The 19781-nt window shown below is 39.7% G+C and overlaps 1 protein-coding gene across 1 annotated transcript in view; it reads right to left on the bottom strand.

The window, feature by feature from the left end:
• radil (Ras association and DIL domains) overlaps positions 1 to 19781 on the bottom strand; it is a 115752-nt gene that overhangs the window by 63080 nt on the left and 32891 nt on the right. Inside the window, exons 2-5 of the mRNA XM_043711913.2 lie at positions 14473 to 14777; positions 11753 to 12442; positions 4411 to 4448; positions 1225 to 1382 (exon numbers count right to left, since the gene is read on the bottom strand). Coding sequence (XP_043567848.2) covers positions 1225 to 1382; positions 4411 to 4448; positions 11753 to 12442; positions 14473 to 14777 — 1191 coding nt within the window. The remainder of the gene's footprint in view (positions 1 to 1224; positions 1383 to 4410; positions 4449 to 11752; positions 12443 to 14472; positions 14778 to 19781) is intronic.

Below are 19781 nucleotides of genomic sequence, written 5' to 3'. Positions count from 1 at the left end.
TCTTCAGTTATGAAGATAGAAGAGAAAAGTTGAAAAGAAAGCAGAGAGGACATCTGATAGAAAATTTCTGAATCTTGAAAGGTCTGGACAGAGTAGAGAAGGTAAACTGTTCCTTTCTTTTGCACTGCTTCTGAACTTTTACAATAGGCATGGATGTTGAATGACTTATAGGAGAACCCTGAAAACCATCTAAACAATTGAAGAATTCTTAAACGCTGAATTTGTGAGAAACATTCAGCATGAGAGAAACATTATTGAAGAGTAGAGTGTTACTTCTAATACTTTTCTGTTGAGTATAGTTAATATAGTTTTGTTTTGGGTGAAGTAGAGAGTGCAATACAGTAGTCCCCCTGTACCCGCAGGGGATAGGTTCCACAACCTATCACGGAAGCCTGAAACCGCGGATAGGTGCAAACCCATTCATTTAAATAGGGAGCGTACCTTCCTGGCAGCCTTCTGGTTCTGGAAGGTTCCTATAATATGTTTGGGCCGCAGTAAACTCGGGTAACTGAAACCACGGAAACCAGACCGGTGGATACGGGTGTCGCCCTGAATATGGATATGTTGGATAGGCCAGCGGTCTAATCCTGTCACATCTCTGAAGAATTGTATGGAAATTTCTACCATGTTAAATAATATTCCTATCCATCACAATTTCAAGTTTGTGATGTTCTCCGTCAGATTTACTTCCATGCTCTCAATTCAGAAATTACGTATGGCCAAGAACAAAAGGAAACCGTGTACCCTGATGTTTGGGAAGCACATCTGAACACATGTAAGAATTCAAGAATACCTTTTAGTTTATTGATTTCCAATTTGATTTGATGCCTTCACATATCATTGTTGCATTAAGATGCCTGCCTGCTAACAGCATGAAACATTCACCCCAATCTTAAAATAAAATTATGGTTTTATAAAATGTTAGGAAGCATTCCCAACCTCTGTTTTATTGTGGAAACATAGTTAAGCATAAATTTGCATATCACTTCAACCTATCAATTGCAAACTCTTTCCCCTCCAATGACATTCACTCAAAATTATGCTTGATCCATCTACAGAATATTAGATCTTGGATGCTGCACGCTCTACTCACCTTGAATTGCAGAGTCTGTAAATACACATGTTCAGACTAAAACAAAACTACACTGATCTTCTTGTTACACAAAGGCCAAAATCTAAGCATCCTTGGGTTGAATTCCCAAACTGCTAAATGTATAATGCTACCTTGAGCATCCAGATCCTCAATGCCTTTAATGTAGTCAGGGACTCTCTGCTGGATGAAGTAAAGCAGCTCAATGGAGTTGGACATCCAGAAGAAAATGTGCTGGAGGTCTGGAACCAATTCTGTAATACTGAGGAGAGGAGGAGATGCTGGATCCTGGCTGCAGGTAAGCGAGAAGAAATTGTAGAAGGTACAAAACAAAAATAATGGATGAGTCATTTTGTCCACAATTTATGTAAAATGAATTAGATTATAGCCGACAATGAAATTTGAGATCACATACAGAAATTACTTGCAACAAAATTGAAGTTTAATTGGAACTCTGACATTTGGTACTTTACAGGAAAAAATGTACCTTTAACAGATGTATTTCTGAGTGATTAATAAGAAATGGTGCACTACCTGAAAAGGTGGGCAAGCAGGTTTAACAAGGAAATCAACATATATTTGAATATCTGCATGGCCATATGGAAAGAGTTTGTAAGTTGGACTAACTGAATAACTCTTTCAGGAATGGGCAGTATAGTTTCCTTCTATGCCATATGATTCCTTGAAGTGTGAGGAGCATTAAGCGTGATCTATCATAAATAGGAAAGAAATATCTTGGCATACCTGTAATTTACTTTACCAAATAAAGTTATCTCTGTAATATTATAATCAGTTAAAATACTGCTGTTAAGAAATACTTGATTTCATAGATTATGAATGATCATACATGACATCAACTGAAATTAATAGTGACTCAAACAAATTATTTCCAACTGCAAATTGAGGAGTTATTTTGAAAAGAAGAACTATTTAATGTGGGCCAAATATGAGATATACTGACATCAACTGATTAGTGCAGTTCTGTTATGGGCAGCGAAGTGTATCTGTAATTTTGATTTCATCAGGGAATGTTGAGGGGTGATCTAATTGAGAAATTCAAAATGATTAAAGATTGATTTTTGCTGTGTACTAAGTCTATTTTCAGGACAAGGAAAAATAACCTTAAAATTCAAGCTAGGCCATTCAGGGGTGATATTAGGATGTTACTTTTTCCCATAAATGAGAATGGAAATGGATCTCAATCCCAAAAATGCTGTGGAGGCTAGTAAATTGAAAATTTCAAAATGGAGAGTGATTTTTTTTTGTTAGGCAAGTGTATAAAAGGATATGAAACCATGGAAGATAAATGGAACTTTAACTAGTCCAGTCATAATCTAACTGAATGGCAGATCAGCTTCAGGAATTTAATGGCCTACTTTGGTTCCTGCGCTCCTCAGAATCTTGTTTAGAAGAGAGCTTAGTTTGCACTTGCTTACATGCATTTGCAGCATTTGTCCTCCAGCAGCTAAAATCTAAGCTATTCTTTCCAATCACAATGCCAAAGACAATACACCCAATTTAGAAGGATTTACATCTCTAGTTAGTAAATATAAGCTGAAAGGTTTAGTAAATGTAAATATCTTGCCTTCTCACTATTTAAACTAGAGTGCTTCATAGAACCAAATCTGGAGAGAGAGTAGGTCAAGCCTCAACTTGCAGCAACAGGAGGATCAAATAGTTAAAATGCACAGATGAATTCAGAAAATTTATGTGGCCAATAAAGAATTTGATGTTTATAATATTTTTTCAGCAGTAGTTATGGTAAACTTTTATTTGTACAAATCTGCAAAGCATTCCATTTTAGAAATCTTCATTTACAAAACAATAGGAGTGTTGCAAACATACAGACTAATGCATGGTGGAGTAATATCAACCACAACTATTCATGTTATATGTTAACGATCTGAACAAAGGAACAGAGAACATTGCTGTCAAGTTTGCAGAGACCCGGGTTCAATTCCCACCTGTCCGTGTGGAGTTTGCACATTCTCCCTGTATCTGCGTGGGTTTCCTCCGGGTTCTCCGGTTTCCTCCCACAGTCCAAAAAAATGTGCAGGTAAGGTGAGTTGGCCATGCTAAATTGCCTGTAGTGTTAGGTGAAGGAGTAAATGTAGGGAATGGGTCTGGGTGGGTTGCTCTTCGGAGGGTCGGTGTGGACTTGTTGGGCCGAAGGGCCTGTTTCCACACTAACTAATCTAATCTAATACAAGATAGGTGGAGGGACAGGTAGTGTTGAGGAAACAGGGAGGGTGCAGAAGGACTTGGACAGGCTAGGAGAGTGGGCAAAGAGGTGGCAGATGGAGTACAGTGTGGGAAAATGTGAGGTTATGTACTTTGGTAGGAAGAATAGAATGTAGACCATTTTCTAAACGGGGAAAGGCTTTGAAAATATGAAGCAGAAAAGGGACTTGAGAGAATCTTGAACTAAGACTCCTAAGCTTAATATGCAAGTTTGGTTGGTAATCAAGAAAGCAATATCATTCATTTCAAAGAAGGCTAGATTACAAGAGCAAGGATGTACTACTAAGGCTGTACAAGTCCATGGTCAGACCATATTTGGAATATTGTTGGAATACTGAGCAGTTCTGGACCATAAATGCAAGGATGGATATGCTGACCTTGGAGAGGGCTCAGAGGAGGTTCACAAGAATGATCCCAGGAATGACGGGCATGTTATATGAGGAAGGGATGAGGACTCTCAGTCTGTACTCAATGGAGTTTAGAAGGATGGGGGGGGGGGGTCTCTCTCTTTCATGGAAACCTTCAGAATACCAAGAGGCCTGGATGGTGAAGATGTTTCTACTTATAGGAGAGACTAGCACAACCTCAGAGTGAAGAAACAACCCTTTTGAACTGAGATGGGGAGGAATATCTTCAGCCAGAGGGTGGTTAATCTGTGGAACTCATGGCCTCCGCAGCCTTCTGTGGCAAAGTCATTGAGACAGAGATAGATATGTTCTTGATTCAGTAGGGGATGAAGAGTTACAGGAAGAATGCAGGAGAATGGGATTGAGAAACATAACAGCCATAATTGAATGGCCTAATTCTGCTCACTTATAGTATTAAGTGCATATCGAACAACCTCCAACATTCATCAAAACACACACAGATCACATGTGCTTTAATCGTGCTGGACCAATAGCAATTGTGTTTCTGGTACAGCATGCATTTCACAATTACCTTGAGAACATGGAAAACCAAACTTAAAATATTGTTTGGGGTAAATTTGTAAGCACAAAAACCCAGTGAAGAGATTAAAGAAACTGCAGAATCTAAATAAATTATTAATGATGTGTGTAGGACAAATTTCAAACACTTACTGTTCAGACTGTTTCTCTGCCAATTCTCTGGTCTTCCCCTGCAGAAAAAAAGCATACCTTCTAAATAGGAACATAAACCAAATGTGCAACAAGGTGGGCAATTAACATGTGCTGCAGTATTGATTTCGCAAGGTTTTACAAGAGGATATTTGCAGCACTCATGACAATCTAGAATAAACAATCTTTAAGAAAAGTTGCTGTTAAAATAAAAAAAGGTAATTATTAATTATTTGCAAACAAAAAAAAGATGCTCATTGAAAGCCAGTCAAATCTGAGCTTAGAGATTTTAGAGCAACGTGAAATCCTAGAGCCATAATTTTCATATAAATACCTGGCTAACTGTGGGTTTACTGACAAATCAGAAGAAATGGAGAAGTTAATAAGTTGATCATCTAAAGTCCCATGTTAACTACTCATGCCACTGATTAAAACAGTACCATCTTCTCCTTCGTCAATGTGAGCCTGACTGGAAAGTGACTGCATTCTTAGCAAACATGTCTGTGACTAAAACTTGATTGCTCACTGAGTAAATACTTCCCTTTCACATAATGAACCAATTCCTTTTACAATGCTTCAATTGATCCTGCATTCTAAATCTTAACTAAAGAAAAGGTTTTTCTTCAGGTCACCATTACTTTTTTTTGACAATTACTTAAAATCTGTATCCTTCATCCCTTCTACCAATGTAAACACTTTCTCCCCATCTACTGTATTGTGACATTTGAATATCATTATATAATCTCTCTGAGGAGGACAGTTCTAACTCCTCTAATCATTCTGTGAAGTGATTGTAATGAGACCAGTCAGGTGGATATCATAGAATGGTTTCCTTGATTGGGGCTGTTAATCTGGTCCAATCATGGAGCCCGGGCTGGCAGAAACAAACAGGAGTTTCTATTTTGATTTAGTCCCTACCCTCCCATTCACTGTTTGTTCACACAGCATTGCCCTTTGATGTGAAGGGCACTGCTTGTCACTGGCCACTCGGGTGTATTCCTATCTTCCTGGTGGTGGAAATTGAATAAAGATTCATACACCTTGTGTCTCTCACTGTGTCTCACACCTGCACACACACACCATGGGTGCTGGGGAAAAAATAAGCACTACCGCAGTTAGGCGGTAGTGTGGGGGTTAAAATAAGAAAAATAGAAAAAAAAAGAAAAAAGAAAATAACCAGAAGAAAAAGAAAAAAAAACAAACAGGAGTGTAAAATTGCTGTTGTATACAGCTGTAAATGTTAAACTTTTTTTTATAAATTGTTTTGTAATTTGTTTAATAAAATATTACAAACCGGTGTGTCAAGAGGTTGTGTTCACTCAGAGCTGGCTCTGAGGGAGCTGGATCAGTGTCAAGGACTTTCCACATGTAAATAAAGGGTGACTTGGAGATGGGATACCAGCCTCTGTGGTGTTTCTTTTTACTATGTAACAGCACTCACTCATACTCAGACTCTTATTTGTGAATCTTTTTCTGCATGCTCTCCAATGCCTTCACATACTTCCTAGAGTGCAACATTAGGGGTGCACACAATACTCCATTCAAAGCTGAACCAATGTTTTATAAAAAATTATAACTTCCTGATGTACTCTATTTGCTGATTTATCAAGCCCAGTATGTCATATTCATGAACTGTGCTCATTAACCTTAAATGATTTGTGCATGGACACATTCAGATCCCTCTGCTCCTGAACCTTCTTTAAGATTGTACTCTTTGTTTTATATTAGCCCAAATCTTCCATCCTTTAAATCATTGGAAACCAGACATATGACCCAAGATCTAAGTTGGGACCATGCAGAAGTCCTGACGGGTTGTGTTGTATGGCACTTTATCAAATGCCTTTTGGAAGTACATGTACACCACATCACAGTACTTCCATCATCAACCCTCTATAACACCACATGAAAAATTCAAGCAAGTTAGTTAAACATGATTTGTCCTTCACAAATCCATCCTGGTTTTCCTTAATTAACCCACATTTGCCTAAGCAGCTATTAACTTTGCCCCAAATATTTGTTTCTGAAAGCTTTATCCTGACTAAGTTTAAAAGGGGGCGCAGTGGTAGTCTGGCGCACTGACCTCTACACCGCTGAAGCCAAACGCCAATTCGAGGACACCTCTTCCTACTGCCCCCTCGACCATGACCCCACCCCCCATCACCAAACCATCATCTCCCAGACCATACAGAATCTCATCACCTCAGGAGATCTCCCACCACAGCTTCCAACCTCATAGTCCGGGAACCCCACACTGCCCGGTTCTACCTCCTTCCCAAGATCCACAAGCCTGACCACCCTGGCCGACCCATTGTCTCAGCATGCTCCTGCCCCACTGAACTCATCTCTACCTACCTCGACACTGTCCTATCCCCCCTAGTCCAGGAACTCCCCACTCACGTTCGAGACACCACCCACGCCCTCCACCTCCTCTAAGACTTCCGTTTCCCCGGCCTCCAAGGCCTCATCTTCACCATGGATATCCAATCCCTCTACACCTCCATCCGCCATAACCAGGGCCTCCAAGCCCTCCGTTTTTCCCTCTCCAGACGTCCCCAACAGTACCCTTCCACCGACACTCTCATTTGTTTGGCCGAACTGGTCCTCACCCTTAACAATTTCTCCTTTGAATCCTCCCACTTCCTCCAGACCAAAGGGGTAGCCATGGGCACATGTATGGGCCCCAGCAATGCCTGTCTCTTTGTTGGCTACGTAGAGCAGTTGATCTTCCGTAATTACACTGGTACCACTCCCCACCTCTTCCTCCGCTACATTGATGACTGCATTGGCGCCACCTCGTGCTCCCGCGAGGAGGTTGAGCAATTCATCAACTTCACCAACACATTCCACCCTGACCTTAAATTTACCTGGACCATCTCTGACACCTCCCTCCCCTTCCTGGACCTCTCCATCTCCATTAATGACGACCGACTTGACACTGACATTTTTTACAAACCCACTGACTCCCACAGCTACCTGGATTACACCTCTTCCCACCCTACCGCTTGCAAAAATGCCATCCCGTATTCCCAATTCCTCCGCCTCCACCGGATCTGCCCCCAGGAGGACCAGTTCCACCACAGAACACACCGGATGGCCTCCTTCTTTAGAGACCGCAATTTCCCTTTCCATGTGGTTAAAGATGCCCTCCAACGCATCTCGTCTACATCCCGCACCTCCGCCCTCAGACCCCACCCCTCCAACCATAACAAGGACAGAACGCCTCTGGTGCTCACCTTCCACCCTACCAACCTTCGCATAAACCAAATTATCCGCCAACATTTCTGCCACCTCCAAACAGACCCCACCACCAGGGATATATTTCCCTCCCCACCCCTTTCCGCCTTCCGCAAAGACCGTTCCCTCCGTGACTACCTGGCAGGTCCACGCCCCCCTACAACCCACCCTCCCATCCTGGCACTTTCCCCTGCCACCGCAGGAACTGTAAAACCTGCGCCCACACCTCCTCCCTCACCTCTATCCAAGGCCCTAAAGGAGCCTTCTACATCCATCAAAGTTTTACTTGCACATCCACTAATATCATTTATTGTATCCATTGCTCCCGATGCGGTCTCCTCTACATTGGGGAGATTGGGCGCCTCCTAGCAGAGCGCTTTAGGGAACATCTCCGGGACAACCGCACCAATCAACCACACCGCCCCGTGGCCCAACATTTCAACTCCCCCTCCCACTCTGCCAAGGACATGGAGGTCCTGGGCCTCCTTCACCGCCGCTCCCTCACCACCAGACGCTTGGAGGAAGAACGCCTCATCTTCTGCCTCGGAACACTTCAACCCCAGGGCATCAATGTGGACTTCAACAGTTTCCTCATTTCCCCTTCCCCCACCTCACCATAGTTCTAAACTTCCAGCTCAGCATTGTCCCCATGACTTGTCCGGACTTGTCCTACCTGCCTATCTCCTTTTCCACCTATCCACTCCACCCTCTCCTCCCTGACCTATCACCTTCATCCCCTCCCCCACTCACCTACTGTACTCTATGCTACTTTCTCCCCACCCCCACCCTCCTCTAGCTTATCTCTCCACGCTCCAGGCTCACTGCCTTTATTCCTGATGAAGGGCTTTTGCCCGAAACGTCGATTTTGAAGCTCCTTGGATGCTGCCTGAACCTCTGTGCTCTTCTAGCATCACTAATCCAGAATCTGGTTTCCAGCATCTGCAGTCATTGTTTTTACCTAAGGTTAAACCAACTGGATTGGAGTTGCCTCATTTTGGTAATGGCCAGGTAAGACCCATGTCAGAAGGAGACATTAGACAATTAATGTAATGCAAATAAAGGGGCCTAACACCCACTTGTTCTCCTTCCTGCAAGTGTGACCTGAGATAGCACTGATTGCCTTCCTGAAAATACATGCTAAGTAGCACAGAATGAAAAGGTTAGTAGCCACCTTAATCACTTAGTTCTAATCGATAGCTCTCCAATCTTACTTCTGATTCACATTTCAATACCCTACAATTTCCTCCAGAACCCTGCTTCCTCTTCCTCAATCACACTTCAAGGCAGAGCTAACAATACTCTGATCCCCCACAGTATTCTTTCCAATCCCTGATGACAGTCTGTTCCCTCCACAGACCAATTTTATCATTATCCTACCACTTGCCTGTGAAAGCTGTACCTTCTTTTTGATAATGAAGCCCAAGGTCCTGTACTGCTCAGACCTTCCTATTTGAGCATGGGCTGTTAGCACACTAAGTGAGATCCCCTAAAAATGGACACTGATGTATTTCTAGGTCTATGTGCCTTAGAAGCAGAAGTAGCATCTATAAGAACAATTTAAACCATTCACTGGTATAAACCAATATATGAGTTGAGAAATTGCACGCACAGAATATTTAAACAAGCAATGATAATTAAATCTCTTAAAATACATAGATGAATTCAGAAAATTAATGCAGCCAAAACATATATGGGATGTTTGCAATGTAAGTAACAGAAGCTCAAATTTCAGATTTTGCACTGTGGTTTGGGCAAGCAGTTCCTCTTGTAGAAATGTTATCTAACTAGTCACATTGAAATATGCAGTTTCACAATATCTCAGTTCAATCTACATCATTTCTATTTCACCTAATTACCAATTAGCAACATAAGTACTGCTGTATGCAGGTTGTGAACCTATACCACTCTAAGAAGCACCATTCTCCCTTCCAATGGGTTTCACTGTGGTTCAATTTACCACAAAATTTACTTGTGCAGGCTTATATCAAGATTCACAAAAGTTCATCACTAATTAGTTTCCAAACCACTAAGTAATCTATTCAAACAGAGTTTCTGCTCATCAAAGTCTTTCCTTGCGCACACCCCAATTTAGCAGAGATCTTAAACAAAAATTTGTATCAGCCAAAGCTCAAGGCCTTGCCAAGTGTTGCAGTTTATTTAACTTAAACTGCTCCATCCTACAGCTAATCAACATTGTACAGTGGTAGGCTTTCCTCTGCTTAACCAGATAGTATTACAATGCCAATTAGGGCAATAGCTTGCAGGTTTATCTGAAGCCAAGTGAGAAGAAATTCAGTGTCAGGTCTACTGTTGATGTCCATTAATATTAGGTTGAGTTGGACAGTCAATCAGTAACAATGCTCTGCTGACCTCCTTGCCTCAGATATTGAGTTTTATCTTTGTGGTAAAAAAAATACAATTTTGGCTTTGAATTGTAGTTTAGTTTAGATGCTCATTATTCATTTTTTCTGTATTTCATTTCCATTGAAGTTGATAGTATCAATTCTACATTATCAACTATAATCAAAATTACCCCAAAAGATATTTTTAATGAACTTCAGATATTTTATGACACATCTCTAGAACAGGTGGGACTTGAACTTGGGTTTATTGGGCTAGAGGTAGGGACTGTACCATTGTCTCATAAGCATCCTATTACTACAATAGGTAATTCCACAGAAGACTTATTGTCCAAATCAATCTGTTAGACCAAAACCAGCATAGATGACACTTATTACTGGCTAGGTGACTGTAATTGGCCTCATCTGATAGAATTCCTTGTACTATGCATCAATGTTTAGCAATTATCTTGTACAAAACCACATTTAACAGGTTGCTGTTAGTGTAGTTTAAAATCAGCTTTTACTTTTCTTTTTTATACTGACAATTGTACTGTAAATCTGGACTCTCATCCTTAGTTATACTGCAAAGTTGAATTTAACCCTCAAAAATATAAAATCTAACAAATTAGCCCAGTCAGTACAGCTACAAAACACAGCTGGCCTATCTATCACCGTACATGCATTGGTAAATCAGATGATGTGTCACTTCAGTGTAATGAAGTAGTACTGCACAGTTAGAGGTACCACCTCTCTAGAACGATGCTAAACAAAAGCCTCTGCTTGCTTTTTCAATTAGATGTACTAGATCCTGTGGTCTTTTTTTCTCCAAAAAGGAGCAGGTAAATATCCAAATGAATACTGAACATCACTGAAGAAAATCTGATTTACTCCTCATTCCTCTCATTTGTTGTTTGCTGTTGACAAATGGTGGCTTTATTTTGCTCCATAATAAATGATTGCACTTCAAATTAATTGGCTATGAAATATTTGAAACATTTCAAAAGAAAGGGTGGCACGGTGGCATAATGGTTAGCACTGCTGCCTCACAGCGCCAGAGACCCGGGTTCAATTCCAGCCTCGGGTGACTGTGTGGAGTTTGCGCATTCTCCCGGTGTCTGCGTGGGTTTCCTCTGGGTGCTCCGGTTTCCTTCCACAGTCCAAAAATGTGCAGGTTAGGTGAATTGGCCATGCTAAATTGCCCGTAGTGTTAGGTGAAGGGGTAAATGTAGGCGAATGGGTATGGGTGGGCTGCTCTTCGGAGGGTCAGTATGGACTTGTTGGGCCGAAGGGCCTGTTTCCACACTGTAAATAATCTAATCTAGACTGGGAAGGACACAGATCAATAAATCAGAAACTTGAAACCAGTAACCAGTTCAAAACTTGGTTGAATGTAAATATTGTAACAAATTTGATCCATCCCTTTCAGCACCTTTTGAAGATGAATATGACTGGAGAGCAAAATTTACAAACCCCAAACAGCAATGAAGTGCTTTGACATCCAGAAGCTCTCAAATTCCCTCACTGAATCTCTCTGCCACTCTTCTCACTCCACTTGAAGACACTCCTTGGATGACTGACTAAGTTTTTGATCATCAATTTTAATTTACCAGTGAAGCTGTCAAATTTTATCTGAAAACAACTTTATGAAGGACTTTGGAATGTTTTACTATGTTAATGTCTCTACATGAATGAAAATTAAGATGATTATTTTAAGGCAACTTCTAAATGTATACGTAATAGTAACTAATATTAAGTAATAGGATACTAACCAACGCCACAGCTTGCAATTTGTTCACAATCTTCAGAAGCAGCTTCATAAAATCACCTGACTTGAAGGTAGTAGCTGAGTGTTGAATACACAGACACAACAGGCAAGCAGGAGTCAATTTGTGATCATCGCCACTGGGCTCGATAAGGGTGAAGATTTTACTGATCAGCACATCTTCAAAGGGTCTTTCATACTCTAGTTGCAATTTCTTTTTGTGAATACTGTTACTTCTGTTTGAAGAAGAGTTGGGATTATTGTGCATGTTTGCTGAGCCATTCTTAATAATAGAACCACACATTTTGCAGATGGGTGCTCTCCGGCGATCAGTGTGCTCAGGCAAATGATGCAAATGTCTCAGCATGGAAAAAGTGTGGGCTGGCAGCTTTTTAGCACTCAAAGGGTTCTTGAAAAGAAAAAGATAATGCTGTCCAAATCCAATTAGGTCACCATGCCTGAGTTCTGTTGACCTTTCTATTGGCATACAGTTTATTAAAATGCAGGCATTTGGGGATGGCTCCAGTATAACCTGTTCCTCGACATAGCGACTGTACTTGTTTGACCGTTTAACCCTTTTAATCTTGCAGTGCGCAGAAAGGACATCGGGTGATGACAAACAGATACTGGGTTTTACCAGGGCCTTCTCTTGTCCAACTATTTGCTTCTCAAAATCTAGATGGTATACCAAACAATCCTGTAAAAAGAAAACCCAGAGGTTGCATTTTTCATTCTCACTCAGTTTAAAGAGAGAGTTCTAGCATTATAGAACAGACTACAAATGGAATTGTAGTGAAATGTTTTTTAATGGGAATACCGAGCACCAAAAAAAAAAATTTTTTAGGTAAAAACAATGACTGCAGATGCTGGAAACCAGATTTTGGATTAATGGTGCTGGAAGAACACAGCAGTTCTCTTCAGTCTAACTTTTTAATCATCGTATCAAGGAACATATCCAAAACGATGAGCAAAGTCTTTTGTCTACTGTTCTATCTGGTAAGTCATTTTAAGTACATCCTGTTTAGTATCAGCATACATATACTAAATTCTATATTGTTTTTATTTTAATACAAAAGAGCTGAACATTTTGCTTAAAGTAACTGAATTAAATGTGAGAATTATTTTAGTGACAAACCCTTAATACATAGTAGGACATAGATGAAACAAGCAGCTGCTTAATGAATGCTATTCATTTCTGCACTCCTCCAGTTAATACCACTATTGGAAGGAATGAGAATAGAAAACTTTCCTATCACGCTGGAACTTTAAAAATCAAAGAACATTAAATAGGCTTTTAGGCTGTGAGGGAGCCCCATTCTTACAATCACACCAGTTTGAAGCTAAAAATCTATGACAGACATTGTTATTCCCTATGTATGTAAATCTGTGCGTTAGCATGTTACATATAAAACTAATAAGTAAAATCAGTAAGTGAGGATGATGTTTGTTGTTCGGGGGCTCCTGGGAGGAAGAATCCCGTATAAATACATGTTTTGTTATGACTTTATATAATTTAATTTTGAATGCTTATTTATTTACATACTTTTTTGTTGTTAATTATGTACCATACTGTAGTTTTTTATATGATGCTGTTATTGTATTGTAAAGTGGTTACACTATTTTACATTAGTTTTCTAATTTTGTTAAAAAACCCAAAAACCTTTTTCTTTTCAATAAAAATATTTATAAAAAAAGTGGGGTTTGAAACTCTACTGTGTCATAAAAATTATTTTGCAATACATTCTTTCCACTAAGCAGAAAAACGGAGAAGGGATTTTTATTTTAATTTCCACAATCTTAAATTTTTAAATGCCATTTATGTTCCAGAGTTCATATTACCGTCAAATCAAAACGGTGGTCACGTCAAAGCAAATATGACAACTTAATTGCCCCACTGTTCCATGAAATTAATATCGAGAAAAGAAACTCCTCAGTTTCTGCAGTTTTTTTAGTCATATCAAACTTACAAACATCTGCTACTGAAGCGAGTTTTGAGAAGATTTGTAGCTCAGACTGAGGTGCTGGATGTAGGTTTGCTCGCTGAGCTACAAAGAAATGAACTTTCAGCTCAGCGAGCAAACCGACATCGAGTGTGCTACTGAAGCATAAATTAATCTAGCATAGAGCTTACTTTCCAGTAACAAAACAGGCACATGGAGCTCTGGGCAAGCATTTCCTTCCTTTGGACACCTAATAAAGTTTCTAATTAGGGCCTCAGAGACCTATAATCATTCTATTTCCTTCCCCTATCCCCACCCGAGATAAAGACAAAATTGAGCTGCTTTAGGAAGCACTATGAAATAGTATGTCACGAGGACTTGGCTGATCAATCAGACAATCCTACTCCTGACCCTACTGCCTTCACTGGTTACAAATTTGATATCCAATGGAAATATCCCCAACCCCAGTGGAAACTCAAAACCTATTAATCTAACAAAATTTGGTCATCCCCAAGTTCAGAATTCTATTTACTAACCAGTGAAATAGCAAAGAATGCACAGTTAAATGTTTATCCATGACACATAGATATACAATTTTTTTATACTGGTCTGTAATTTTTACTCATATATGCTATTTATGCTTAAAAGATCTCTGTTTGTGGAAAAGTCTATCATACTTATAACTTTCCACTGGCTTTGTACTGGTAACTGCAAAGTATTCATTTAACCTTATTTTGAAAACACTTCCTTAAGGAATAAAGCACAGAAGTATATTTATTCTGCTTACGTTCTGGTAGTTATATCCCTGTAGAAGCAGTAGGTGAGGCACCTGGTGGATGTTACTTTCTTGTTCTCCTTTATTATTTGGGCTGCGAAGTCGGTCCTTTCTGCATCGACTGGTCCTCCTTCCAGGAAGCCCAGGCAGCGTTGAATAAAGTCTCTGTTGTTCCTCCCCCTGATTTTCAATGATAGCAAGGCTTGTCTCACTGATGCTGCGGCGAAGAGGTCCTAACTTATAACTATAGCCAGACATTGTTGAAATGTTGCCTTTTGCCCGGTTTCTCTGCAATTTCCGTGCTTGAGCATTTATATCTGAAAATAATTGAAAAAAAATTCCCTTTAATTGTACTCATATTACAACTTAGCCTTTGTGTAAATAAAAATATGATGACAAAACATTAAACATACTTTATTTAAATGCCCTCACTCTGATTCTCTCCAATAGTATCAATCTTTATTTAATAATATATAGGACTTTTTAATAAAAAAATCTGGGGTAGAAGAATACTTTTTAGTTACTAGTACAAAGTTAGTGGAAGTTATAAGTATGATGGACTGTTCCTCAGGTGGTCATACTCGCAGGTCTGAGGACTGACAATAGAAGCTAACAAGTTATTCAATTGATTCAGGCAGCGCAGGCAAACCTAATAGGTCCTCAATCTTCAAGCAAACGTCATTTCAGGAGGGATTGGGCATGCTAACAGATTTTCCACTCCTAATCAAGGAGATCAGAAATAATGATATCGCTGCTATTCATCTTCATCTGATTCCTTTCAACTAAGATTAACTAACAAGACTACAGGTTGGCATCAAACTTAAGACTGTAAGACACAGATATTGTTTATAAGTGTGCTAAATCACTGGAGAAGCACCCATGATTCAGCTTACTTAAGGAATATGTAGAAAGTACTGCAGAAGGTTATTGATAAGGTAATGTTTTCACAGATTAATTCTGATTTTTCAGTTTAGTCTTTTGTTTAGTCACATGTTCCTCTGGTGGGATCAATTTTAATGTAATTCATTGATTGGGAAATCCACATCTGTTACTATGGAATGTAAAATTGGGTGACAGCATTGTTCTCAATCTCATCAGCGTCCAATTGAGTAGATTTGGTTAAAATTGCCTTCTCCGTCCTAGAGGTTGAGCAGAGAACATGCAATGAGGCGTTTGCTAAAGCCATTCCATGAATGCTTCCTAAGCATGATTCTTTTATATTTAATGATGCTTTCAATTCTCTCCTTCCTGTGGAGATGTAATTTTTGTAACTTACAAGGTATGCAGTGGTACAGTGGGAAATTAGCCTTAACATTTATTTGGACATAAGTGTAGTTGGAGCCCCAAATTTCATTCACAAACTGCAAGCACCAGTGGCCGAATCATGCACAAGTTGTGTGAGGAAGTATAGAGAACAGGTAAATAATGACAACAGTCAGGTGCCAGTGCTTATTTAACACCGCGTTAACATCGATACTCCAGTCAATGCTCCCCCTCGATCTCACAGAGCAGTATGGGACACCTGCACTATTCAAAAGAATCATCAACCTCTTACAGGTTAACTGCTAGTTGATTTGATTACTTTAAATCAACCTGTTCATACATGTCATAACACACCTTTGGAGCAGGTGGGATTTGATCCTGATCATTCTGGCCACAGAGATAAGGACTCTACCACTGCATCACAAGGATGCGTTGTTGCTATTAGCAATTCTACAAGTGTTTGGTATTTTTACATTGATATTTCAAGATACAGATGTTTCCAAGGAATAGTTTGGTAGCAGGTGAAGTACATTTTGTGGAATGCTGCTCAAACCAGTTCCTCCTAGATATGGATTTACTGATAGACATTCCCTTGGAATACAACATGTTTTAGAGAATCACCAGATGTCTCGCAGAACAAAATAAGCTGCTAGAAGATGGCGGATGGTCACTGAACCATGTCAGTGACGTCTGCACCCCCACACCAGTCCCACTCACCATCTCCCTACTCATGATCACTTCCCCCCCCCACCAATTTGTCACTGCACCCCAGCTCCCTCACCACCCTCATCCCCAACAGCCCCCAATCCCCCACACACTTCTAGTGGTGGGAATTGGATCATTTGGTATGTCCAAGTGGAATGCTTTGCATTTTTCGCCAGGGAAATGAGTTACTCTGTCTTCAATTTCCCCGATTTCTGGTCATGTAACATTTTCAACTCGTGAATGTGTTTTCATTTTAAGGACTTCCTGTCTAAACATGGTCTAGATTGAAACCCCGTGTACTTTTTAAATATGATTAAAACTTCAGCGTTGCTTCAGCGGAAGCTGTCCTTAGGCCATTTATGCAGCTTGTTCCCACCACATCTCAAACATTTCAAAATGTTATTTAGTCTCCTTTTTATCAATTTGATGGACTAACAATGAATGCACTTTCTTCATTGCAGCTGAATAGTCTTATTCAATGTTTTTCCCATGGAGGCTCATTTTCCCTGGAGTGAACATCCTATTCAACCTCTGATGTTTAGCTTGCTTATCAATCTGCACTGCCTTTTCCAGAATTAAATCGCCTCTGATTTTCTTTTCAACCTTTCATTGGATTGGAGTATCTCTGGCTAGGCTAGAATTTAACACTCACCCCTAATTACCTGATCGAGGGGGAATGTGTTGGTGAACTGCCTTCTTAAAGCACTTAAAGTCCTTGGAGTGTAAGGACACCCACTGTGTTGTTTGGGAGGGAGCTCTGGAGACTGACCAGTGACAGTGATGGAATGATGATTTTGTTCCAAATTAGATGGAACATGGATTGGAGGGAACTTCCACTCTGTTCAGCCCATATATGTTTTAATAAAAATCTCTACAACTGTTCAAACTCGGTAAATACAGGCCTAATCAGTCCATTTTCCTCATTTGACCATCCTGCCAGTGCAGGATTAAGTCTCGTTAACCTTCCCTGCTCTCTTCCTATGGCAAGTATATCCTTTATCAGGTAAGGAGACTGAAGCCACACAAAATACGTCAGGTCTGGTTTCACCATGGCCCTGTACAAATGCAGCAAGACATTCTTCCTCATGTACTCAAATCCTCTAGCAATCTTGAGCAAACATCCCTATGTCCGACCTTATGTTGAGGGAAGTAATTGATGAAGCAGCTAAGATGAATGTGCCTCAAACATTATCCTGAGGAACTTATGCAGTAATGTCCTACGGCTGAGATAACTGACTTCCAACAATCACAACCATCTTCCTTTGTGCCAAGTATGACACTAACTAGTGGACAGTTTCCCTTGATTCTCATTGACTCAGACTTGCAAGGGTTCTTTATTAAAGATCTGAAAAGACTCATCTGATAATCTGGTTGTGAATTCAGCCCCTCGTACATTCAATTCTTTACCAGCCAGTTAAGATAATTTATGAACAAAGCCATGCATTCTCAGGCCTTTGTTTCTGTCTATTTGCATATTGTGTGATTAAATTTCTCTCCACACTGAAGTATAAAATGTTTTTCAATATATATTTACATTTTCATAAATAAAATACTTTCATCAGTACCATATCTTGCAAATTAGCTAGCCACAATGATCCTCATCACATTCTGTAACTTACTAATCTGATGCTTTTGCCTTCCCTTTTATAAGCCTGTAACTGTTCTACACCTTGTAAATCTTGTCTTCCAAACAGACTTTCTAGATCTGGTATGATTCAACGAGTGGCAATTTAGCCTTCGGACTCAGCTCTGGAGCTGCTCTTTTTTATACAGCTGTTTCTGTCTCATTGTCAAATACTTTGGGTCAGTTTCCTCTACTGTTTGGTCCCTATGATTGTTTCCCAGCCTTCTACTGCACCCATAATATTCTGACATCCTAGTTTGTTATGAAAAAAAACTTTCCTTCTCTTCTTGTAAAGAAAATGCTGCAGTTGCTGCATTTATTAACATTTTCACTGCCATTATATCTTGTCATGGCAGTGGTCTAGCTTCACTTAGCCTCCAAAAATATTGCTGCTCGAATCCAAATCTCCTGCCAGGATTTTCATTTGCAGCTTAATCTATATGAAATTCTCTTTGTTGGAAATTGGGTCCTTTTAGGAAATATTTTTAAAAATATTTTCTATGCGGCAGTTCTTATTTAACTGCTGTTACTTGATTTCCAAGATATAAATTCTAATAAACAACGACCACCAAGGGCACAAAGGGTCTGTTTTCAGGGAATTAGCTATCACATGCAGATTGCCACTTCACTCCATTTTTACTAAAATAAAATGTTCTGCATTTTTCACAGGAGATTCCAGTCAAGGCTCTTTCTTCAATGTGGAGCAAGAATCCAATTGTGAAAGGTCCCTCAGGGGCAAGGCAGGAGGAGAGTGGAAAACAGGGTTCAGGGTGCCAAATGGGTAGGGGATCAGGTGGGAATGGTATCTGATAAGTAATATACCAGGATGCAGGATGACAAAGATGCCAGGTTAGTGATGGAGTGGAGAATAACAAAATTGCTTTCATTAGAGGAGGAAAAAAGTTGTATTTGGAGCTTTATTAATCTGGTGTCCCTCTAATTCTTCTGGGCTTAAAATTCACATGTCGTACAAAAAATGCTCAGGTGGAAAACATCTTACAAAATACCAAAATATTTGGGGATAATAGGACTATTTTGGCAAAGTTTAAAGTTATGGCTTCTTAAAACAAAGTCAGAAAAATTATAACATGACACCATTTGCTGAATGTTTTAGCCCAGCCTATTCTCAAATCAGCAGTTAACTCTTTCTGCTGACAGCTTTTGAGAATAAAAAGACATTTCTAAATATGATTGGACGTTAACCCACTGGGGTTCTAACCAGAGGCACAGAAGGCATTGTCTTCATATTTTTAAGCAGGTTTCGAGAACCATCTCAATACTGATACCAGAGCTAAGAATCCAGTAGTCTTGCAAATTGATGGTTACCAAATAGTGACTAAAGGCCTTGCCTTTCAGAAACTTGACCTTGACCAGTCAGGTCATTTGTTATCTTATGAGACAAAGTGTTTGAGAATGGAAAATATAAAAGTTACCCTGAACTCATTATTATCTCTTTTGTCTCTGACATAAAAGCACCATTTAAAACCACCAAGCTTGGACATGATTGTATCAATTTAATTTTAGAAACAAATAGCCATTTCATACAACCAAGTAGAAATTTATATGAGGACAAACAAATTTTAAATTTTATTCTAAAACAAAAGTCAATGAAAGCAACCTTGGTGTTTTTAAGTCATATCAAAAAAAAGGAAAAAAATTGCTTTAGCAAGGTCATAACTACTAACAAATCTTGTGAGCCCAATAACACTTTTTTTTAAAAAACCCTCAA

Source organism: Chiloscyllium plagiosum, unplaced genomic scaffold (genome assembly GCF_037043375.1).
Source record: "Chiloscyllium plagiosum isolate Xiang-an unplaced genomic scaffold, Cpla_swu_hap1 HiC_scaffold_20, whole genome shotgun sequence".
Taxonomy (NCBI): domain Eukaryota; kingdom Metazoa; phylum Chordata; class Chondrichthyes; order Orectolobiformes; family Hemiscylliidae; genus Chiloscyllium; species Chiloscyllium plagiosum.
Note: the sequence above shows the minus strand (reverse complement) of the source record. Positions and strands in the feature narration are given on the sequence as shown.